This window comes from Lepidothrix coronata, unplaced genomic scaffold (assembly GCF_001604755.1).
Source record: "Lepidothrix coronata isolate B3197 unplaced genomic scaffold, Lepidothrix_coronata-1.0 Scaffold9, whole genome shotgun sequence".
NCBI lineage: Eukaryota > Metazoa > Chordata > Aves > Passeriformes > Pipridae > Lepidothrix > Lepidothrix coronata.
Genome location: NW_016690189.1, coordinates 6,738,867 through 6,748,298, shown reverse-complemented (window position 1 = coordinate 6,748,298; position 9,432 = coordinate 6,738,867). Strand labels below are relative to the sequence as shown.

General features: G+C 34.8%; 1 protein-coding gene across 1 annotated transcript; it reads left to right on the top strand.

Moving 5' to 3' along the window:
* Positions 1-1,313: 1,313 nt before the first annotated feature.
* On the top strand, positions 1,314-7,372 carry KERA (keratocan). The gene is made up of 2 exons (XM_017804230.1): positions 1,314-2,199; positions 7,200-7,372. The coding sequence occupies exons 1-2, from the start codon at positions 1,314-1,316 to the stop codon at positions 7,370-7,372; spliced, it is 1,059 nt and encodes a 352-aa protein (XP_017659719.1).
* The last annotated feature ends 2,060 nt before the right edge of the window (positions 7,373-9,432 follow it).

The window sequence follows — 9,432 nt, the reverse complement described above, 5'->3', positions numbered from 1 at the left end:
TTTACACAGTAAATAAGGTTGTCATTTCACTGTGTAAAAAAGAGATGTTATTCTTTAGAAATATTTTATTTGCCTTTTTTTTTTTGGAATGTTTCCAGGTAGCAGTGTCTGGGGCTGGAAGATCTGTAGGATACAGCACTTGCTACTGCTAGTAACAATGTTGAAAACTATTAAATTACTATATATCTTATGCAGCAACTTAGCTGAGCTCTTAATCTTACTGGTGCATTAATCCTGTGAGAGTCTTTACTTTTTATATAAATACTATTTTTAAAAAACTAACCTAATTTTGACCAGAAATTTCACCTAGCAGTCTCTTGACTAAGTATTGTAAAATGCTAGTTAATCTTCATCAGACAACAAGTAAGATAACAGAGTTTTTAAAGCATCGTTTTTGTGCTATGCAAATATTTCTTTTTGGATTACAGATAAATTATCAGTAATGATTTTGTTCATAATTTAATGGTGGAAGAGGTTAAACAAAACAAATAATTAAGTAGGTAAAATAGATATAAGATGCATGAGTGTATATAAAATAATTTGGTTAGGATTTACTTTTTATGGATATAATTTGGTTAGAACTTATTTTTTGTGTCATTTAGATAGGGCATTTGTTTTGTATGTTTGCTTTAGAAAAGAAAATTTTTAACTTTGAATATGAGAGAGTGAATGAGGCAGGGAATGGACTAGCCAAACATATTCCCTCCAAGCTTTTTAAGAACGTGCCCAACAAACAGCTGTTAAAACACTATTTGATCTTTCACTTTTCAATGAAGAAAAAAGACTCTGGAAAATCTGATCCAGATGCCATTATAATTTAAAAGAGAGCAAAACTGAAAAGGAGGTATGATTAATTTTAAAAGGAGGAACAGTCAGTACAATAGTATCTGTATCATCGTGGTAAAGATATCTTTTCTGAAGATTGTTCATTATATAATGTAGATTATAGGTCTGTACAGGAAAAGTTAAACAAATTTATAAGAAGCACTGATTTAATGTCAGAAAAATGATCCCTATTTTCAGGTTCTTTGAAATGACTTGCATGAACATCAGTTAAACTGGTAGCCAATGTGGAATCTAAGTGTAATCAGGGAAATGTTCATCAACATATAGAACTGAATTTTTTATACCTCTTATATTACTGTTTGTTTTTTCCTTAATATGCCATGGGTAATACACTAGAGGACAGAATTTGGTTGTTTGTAAAGGAAATATTATTTTATATGCAAAACTGCTTTGTTAATCTAGTATGCTGCTGGAGAATTCTGTTGAGAGACAGCTAATTGTTTTTTTCCCCTTCCAAGGCAAACACAATGATCCTAAAAGTCTATTCAAGCCTTTTGCTCTTATTCTTGGTCAATTCTGTGTGGACTCGAACTGTGAGACAAGTTTATGATGATCTGGATCCTGAGCATTGGTCTCACTACACTTCTGAGTGTCCACAAGAGTGCATTTGTCCTCCTAGTTTCCCCAATGCATTGTACTGTGATAACAAAGGACTTACAGAAATACCTGCAATTCCAGCAAGAATTTGGTACCTCTATCTTCAAAACAATCTAATTGAAACACTTTCAGAGAAGCCTTTTGTGAATGCCACTCATCTGAGATGGATAAATCTGAACAAGAATAAGATCACAAACAATGGAATTGAGAGTGGTGTGTTGAGCAAGCTGAAAAGACTGCTTTACTTATTCCTTGAAGACAATGAATTGGAAGAGGTGCCTGCCCCACTACCAGTGAGCCTGGAACAGCTAAGACTAGCTAGAAACAAAATTTCCAGAATACCAGAAGGAGTCTTCAGCAACCTAGAAAACCTTACTATGTTAGATCTCCACCAGAACAGTTTGTTGGACAGCGCGCTTCAAAGTGACACCTTCCAAGGACTCAACAATCTTATGCAACTCAACATAGCAAAAAATTCACTCAAGAAAATGCCTTTAAGCATTCCAGCTAACACACTGCAGCTGTTTTTGGACAACAATTCCATCGAAGTTATACCAGAAAACTACTTCAGTGCAATACCCAAAGTCACTTTTCTTAGGCTGAACTACAATAAATTATCTGACGATGGTATCCCTCCAAATGGGTTTAATGTTTCATCTATTCTAGATCTACAGCTGTCTCACAATCAACTCACTAAAATTCCACCAATCAATGCTCACCTCGAGCACCTTCATCTTGATCACAACAAAATCAAAAGTAAGTGCATATTGGTGGTGTGGGACCCCACCAGGACATAATTATTTTAAAGTGTCTGCCTAACTACAGGAAATGCTCTATGAAATAAAGTGATTAAAATCATAGAATCGTTGAATAATTTGGGTTGGAAGGGACCTTTAAAGGTCATTTAGTGCAATCCTCCTGCAATAAGCAGAAATGTCTTCAACTAGACGAGGTTACTAAGAGACCTGTCCAACCTGATCTTGAAAGTTTTAAGGGGTGGGGCATCTATCATCTCTCTAGGCAACATGTTTCAGTGTTTTCCTGACTTTACAGAAGCTTTGTTCTACTAAGATTTGTCTCCTCAAATGTCTTCCAACATTTTCAACTTTGTGTAAATAAGGCAAGGTTTTGTACCCAAAGCAACAGAAGCCTGTTGTCATGTCATAGTTCCATTCCTAGCACTGCTTCTGAATTCATCTAGGTATAATGGGGATGTAGTGGTTATGAACATCACATATTTTATGTACTAAAATTAGCTGCTCAGTAAATCCTTTGTTTCATGCCAAAAGCCAAAAAAAAGAGTGATGGCTTTCTGTTTATCACTACACAGAAGGAAACTAAGCATCTATATTTATCTTCCTGTCATGGAAATTTAGTTGAATACAGAGTCTCTTACCACTCTTTAGTGCCACTGTAGTTCACAAATATACTAAAAATAACAGTTTGGCTTTTGTATGAAACAAGGACCCATGAAAGGACCTATTAATAATCTAGGTTAATTCAGTGCATTTTACAAAATAAATGTATGAAGTATTGTTTAAAAAATTATTTTTGTATAACTGGCATATATTTAAGTGGCCTGAAAGATTTCTAATGTTAATTAAGAGTTAGGGCTCATGACATATTGTTTCTGAACATATTTATTTGCCCCCTGGTTATGAAGGGATTTATTTTCATTATTTTACTGCAGGGCCTCAGGTGCAGGCTTTATCCTGTCACTTTAGGTGGACACTAGATTCAAATCAGTGGAATGTGGTCTGTCTAGTTTAAGAAGGGGCTTGTATCTAGGTAGTATTTAAAGAGCTGCCCAATTATCTTCCTTTGAAGTTTGACAAAGCTTAAAACCATGAAAATCAACTTGTGTAGTATGTGTAAGCTCAAGTCCTGCTTCCCAGTGATACATGGGTACCTGTGAAGCTAAATCACAATAGCTTTCCACAAGCCTTATATTCCTTAATGTCTTTGCCACTTTTCAAAATTCATTGTTACCTTAAGCACAAAATGACTTTTAACTAAAATAATAAAGAAAAAAATAATTCTTAGTAACTGCACATAAAATAGAAAAAAAATATTAAAAAAGGCAACCTGATACCTTAAATGAAAATTAGGTATTGTGTAAGGCATATTCTAGCACATAGCATAATTGTTAAAGAGGTAGGAGTTAATGACATAGTCTTCATGGGACACTGCTCTAATAGATGACATCTCAAAGGCCCTTTAATATTACAATCAATATAATTTCATTGAGCTGGAGTAACAAGATGTGACATTACTGCAGATTCATTTTGCCTTCTTAAACCCTGGAAGCTGATGATCAGTCATTACTTTAAGATGGCCAATGTAAAGTTTTGAAAGAAGAATAACTGTAAAATCCTGAATCTGGTTTATCCACAAAAGAGTCCTTATGAAGGTTTACTTTTATATGTGCAGCACAAACCCTTTTTGTAATATTAATTCTCATATATTCCTGCACAACTGCAACTTCATTTTCTCTTGGTGATTGATAGTTACAATGCTGGCATTGCAAGAGCTCAGACATCAACATTTCTATCAAATATAGTTTGCCTATGCTTTCTTGTATGTTATTGTTTAATATCAGATCTTCATATAAGTGCAAGGCCTTAATTCTCCAGAGACCATTTATGAAGATATAAGGCCTTCTTCTGAAGCCCAAGGAAGCCAGTGATAGCCTCATAGAATCATAGAATCAGCCAGGTTGGAAAAGACCTCTGAGATCATCAAGTCCAACCTTTGATCCAACACTGCCATGGTTACTAGATCATGGCACTAAGTGCCATATCCAGTCTCATCTTAAAAACCTCAAGGAATGGTGAATCCACCACCTCCCTGGGCAGCCCATTCCAATGTCTGATTACTCTCTCTGTAAAAAATTTCTTCCTAATATCCAACCTAAACTTCCCCTGGTACAGCTCAAGCCCGTGCCCTCTTGTCCTGCTGCTGGTTGCCCGGGAGAAGAGACCAACCCTCACCTGGCTACAACCTCCTTTCAGGTAGTTGCAGAGAGTGATGAGTCCTCCCCTGAGTCTCCTCTTTTCCAGGCTGAACAACCCCATCTCCCTCAGCCTCTCCTCACAGGACTTGTGCTCCAGTCCCTTCACCATCACTGGTCTCAATGGAACAAGAATTTCACCTGTTGTCCCTTCCCTAAGGATCTCAATACACAGAGAAAAAGAAGCACTTGAAAGTTGGAAGTAAAATCAACATAAAATCAAAATTAATTATGGCTCCAACATTTGCACCACTCTTGTTCTATGGCATTTTAAAACACACATGCTTACATATTGATCTAGGAGATGCACCTTTGAGACTCTCGGGAGATGTTAAATAATGGAAAAGAGAGTGTTAAAGGAAACAAAGATAAGGCATGAAATGATGGTGGAACAGGTGAGCAAGGGCTAGCGGGTGGTATTACAGTGCTATCAAAGGACAGGTAAAGGGGAGTGAATATTAAGTTCCCCAGAAGAACACCAGGAGGTTGGGATAGATGCTCTGAGCTAATGTTATTCCACATGTAGAGAAAGGGAGAAGTCCTTAGGCCAAGTAGCTAAATTATGTTTCTAAATTATGAGTTTTGCTATAGAAGAAACAAGGTCTTCTTCAGTTCTTCAGCAGATATACAGTATTAGACATTAACGAGAACCTTTCTGCAGTTTTCCTTTACAGCAGCTCCAGAGTCTCACCTGTAAATATTATACCACATAATAATACTCTGGACAAGCAGCAAAATTAATTTTCTTTAAATTAACTATCCTAATTTTTTATCTAATTTGGGCTAGTGTATCGACCAGCTACTCAATTAATGCAAAGAGATACACAATCGTCCCATCTTAAGGAGCTGTAAATCACCTTTTGCAAACATTCATCTCTCTCTCGGTTTAAAAATAGAGTGTAAATGGTTTACTCAGGCTGAAAATCTCTACATGGATCAGTTTAGGTAGAGTGAATTGTACTCATGTTGATGCATAGGCCTGTCCCTCCTGCTTAAACAAAATTCAGTAATATACACATGAAGAGGATTGAAAGACAGGAAGAGGGAGGGGCTCTTACTCCTCTGATAGTTTGGGTAGGATTTACTGTTTATGAGATGAGAAAAATAAAACCCCAAACCACTTCACACCATATGTCATCAAGAAATAACTTTTTCATAGGTGGCCTGTGGTCAGACAACTGTTACCTCACTTTAAGGCTGAAGAATTAACCCAACAAAAATAAGTGCAGTGAGATAGTTTCTAGGTCAGAGAAGACCAAGATTTAGAACACACTTGAAGCCATCTTGTCTTCTACAGACAGTAGTGCTGACCAGAAAAGGTGGATATTTTCTGCTACATGATGTTGATCACCTGCAAAACTTGTAATAGCTGCTTTCATAATGAAAACTCTCAAGCTTTCTGCTTCACATATAAAAATAAGCTGTAGCTTGTTTTTCCCAAGAATATCAAATCTTTGCCAATATTAATCAAATTTCACAAGACAGACAAAGACATTTTGATATGACGGATATGACAAAAGTTTCAGACTTGGGCCAACTGGATGTATTTAACTAGTTTCCATGACAAAGATAAAGTCCACTTCCAAGATGTTGCAAAAATCTAGGCAGTTGTTCAAAATAGAGTGGAGGGTTTTCTTTTGGGGAAAAAAAAAGTAATTTATGTTGTGATTTTTACATCATAACATTTTTCTTATTTGGGCTAGTGTAATCAGAAGATGTGTGTATATTATCATTATTAAATATAAAGGGAGAAAAATTTTTGGTAGAAATCTGAGTTGCTAAAAAAATATGTTTCATAAGATCTGTTACATACACATTCTCCACTAATTCTTTTTCATTTGATCATGCCATCAGACCAATCACTAAATACCATAATTTGGTCAAAGGAATTTGACATCTTTGATAAACAAACACCACTTCGGTATTTTCTAGAATGAGCCCGTTTTGAGACTGAAATAGGGCAGCAGCTGCCTAACTATTCAACAACTGAAGACAAAATACGAAAAGCATGTTAACCAAGTGCAGATGTAACCAAGAGGAGACAATGTAAAGAGCCCAAGCCATTCAACACTTACGAATATGGATAATGATTTAAGATATAGTTTCAAATTTTATCTGAACAGAAACAAACTATGTGTGATGCATAAAGAATGTTAAGGACTTGTTGGATTTCAGATTAGGAAGAAAAATATCCCATTGTAAAATTACATTCTTGCAATTAAAACCAACTCTACTAAAGAATGTGAGAGAACAGGAAAGTACAGATGTTAAAAGTTAAAAACACTAAATGAAAATTTCCTCTGATTCAATACTGCTATCATTTTGAATGCGGGATCTTCATTAGGGAATATCATCAGCCTAAAATTAATGTACTGTCCTTGAAATAAGATGTTCAAAACCTCTCCACATTAATCTTGTCCTGCTCTCTCAGAGGGTAGAGAGCTATTTCTCAATGCTTACCATGGAGTGGCCTAAATTAGTGTCCTCTCTGTCCAATTTATGCATCTCGTGGCCTTTATTCATAGTTACAGCACAGTAAATATGTGATTCACTGATTCAGATTACATTGATGTTTTTTGCTTCATCAAAAAAGTAGTTAATTGTTGGCATTTTACAAATCTGACAGAAAAAAACTGTCTCCCATACAAATATCAGTGGAAGCCTGCTTTACTATTTTCTTAAATGAATTTTGTTTTCATGAACCTTTCCCACAGAAATTACCTAACATGTCGATTTACATTTTCAGGTGTCAATGGTACTCAAATATGCCCAGTTTCAATTGCCCTAGAAGAAGACTATGGTTATTATGGCAACATTCCTCGCCTCCGATACCTTCGCCTGGATGGAAATGAAATTCAACCTCCAATTCCATTGGACATCATGATATGTTTCCGACTACTTCAAGCTGTTGTCATATAAAGATATTGCAGTGTCACTCTTGTACTGTAAGAGTGCTAAAATACAAGTTTTGCTGGAATGAAACTTGTTCCAACTCAGAAATCAAAAAATAACAGCTTTATTTGACTTTAATTTTTAATTTGCTTTTATCTTTTCTCCGGTTGACAAAGTTGTTCTTCTTTCAGAAGAGATTTTGTACGGACCTGAAACATGTGCTTAACACTTTACCCTAGAATTTCTAGTGGGAATATATTGAAAATCATCTGCGTAAGATCACAAATATTCCAAAGAACATACTACGTGATTCTTCTCAAATGCAACATCTATCCTGTTAGCATCATTGTTATAGACAAATTATATTTCCTTCTTTTGTTATGTAGTAACTAACATAGTGAATTTGGGTGCATTTGGCCAAATGCATATACTAGTAAAATCATGAGCTGCATGACTACTAGTAATCAGAACTGTCAGTGTCATTTAAGATAGTGACTAGTGGTGAACAACCACTTAACATGTAAATAACCCATAAATTGTTGTCATCCTTTGAAGACTGATACTTTTAAGGCAAAAAGTACATGAGGCTCAGCATCCAAAGCAACATACTGAATATATATTGTCATAGGGATTCATTCAGTGAATTATTTCAGAATTGGAATAGACTGATCCAACTTAAATCCAGGGACAAGAGAACATGAGATGAAATCCTGTTCTGTCAAAGTACCAGTTTTATGCAATTTCATTCTTCAGTATTCCATTTCTAGTTTGACACCATTTCTTTCTGTAACTTTGCAAAAGTCATTGAATATTTGGTTCATTTTAGTTTCCACAGAGATACAACCAACAGTAATGATTACATATTACACAGACTACGTACTTCACAAAAAATTCAATGGCTAGTTAGTGCAATGGTGATAAAGAGAAAATTAATAAATTAAGATATACATCCCTTCCCAGTTATTTACTGAACTACCCAAATATTTGCACAGGAATTGTATCAGTTTATGCAAATAAAAGCAACTTACAGCAGTATTTAACTATATGTGATATACATGCACATAATAAAACTGGACTGTAGAGAAGTCCAGGTATTTAGAACACAGCACATTAACAATTCATTAACAAGGGAGATATCATCAGGCAACTTTTTATGAAATCTAGTTGATTTTTTTTCTCTTTTATAATAATGGGATTTCAATAAATGACTTGAATAGTAGAATCAGTTATTCAATGTGAGAGTATAACATCCTTATTTCTGACAACCAGCACAACAAACTATCCATCAGTCACATTATTTTAGTCGTCTTGCATTCATAGATAGAAGTAATTAGTTGCTCTTTGATATCTTGCATCTATTGCTAACATTTTAAGACTGGTCTCAATAGCAAGCATTTAAAGACTATGCATGCGGTATAATTTTTACTTTGAAGATAAGGTATTTTCTTAAAAGTAGATTTTAAAAAGTGTTGAGAACTGCGGTTTCTAACATTGAATATCTTTTTATGTGAAAATCAGGCCTTATTCTGCTTCAGAGCACCTGTGGAAATAACCTAGTATAGAAATCCAACATACAAATAACCAATTCAGAAATCCTATCCAAAAAACCATTTATTTTTGCTGTTCTTTTTATGTGATTGCTGAGAAACTCTTGCCCTTCTACTAAAATATTTTCTGTACATCTCTGTTCACTGAATATGAAAAAATACAGATTTAAGAAGTCTCTACAATATGTATGCATGTTTAGCTATGTTCTTTACTCAGTAATAGCATAGTAATTTATTTTTTTGAAAAAAAAGTGACGATACTACTAATTAAATTATACCAATAATTATGTTCTTGTACTCGGAAATCAATCTCCACTTTAAACAAGGAATAAATATGTGTACTCCAAAGTAAATATTCACAGGCATATATGTATATATATGTGTATATATGTTGATACATTATTTACATTTCTGGTCATACAGCAAAGCATCTTGAAGTTCCTGTAAAAAAATATGACTCTTTTAGGTACTCTTAAAGGTACACGTTAAAGGAGAAAAGACTAACGCTTCTCCAAAGAGATGTCTAGCTTACATATGAGA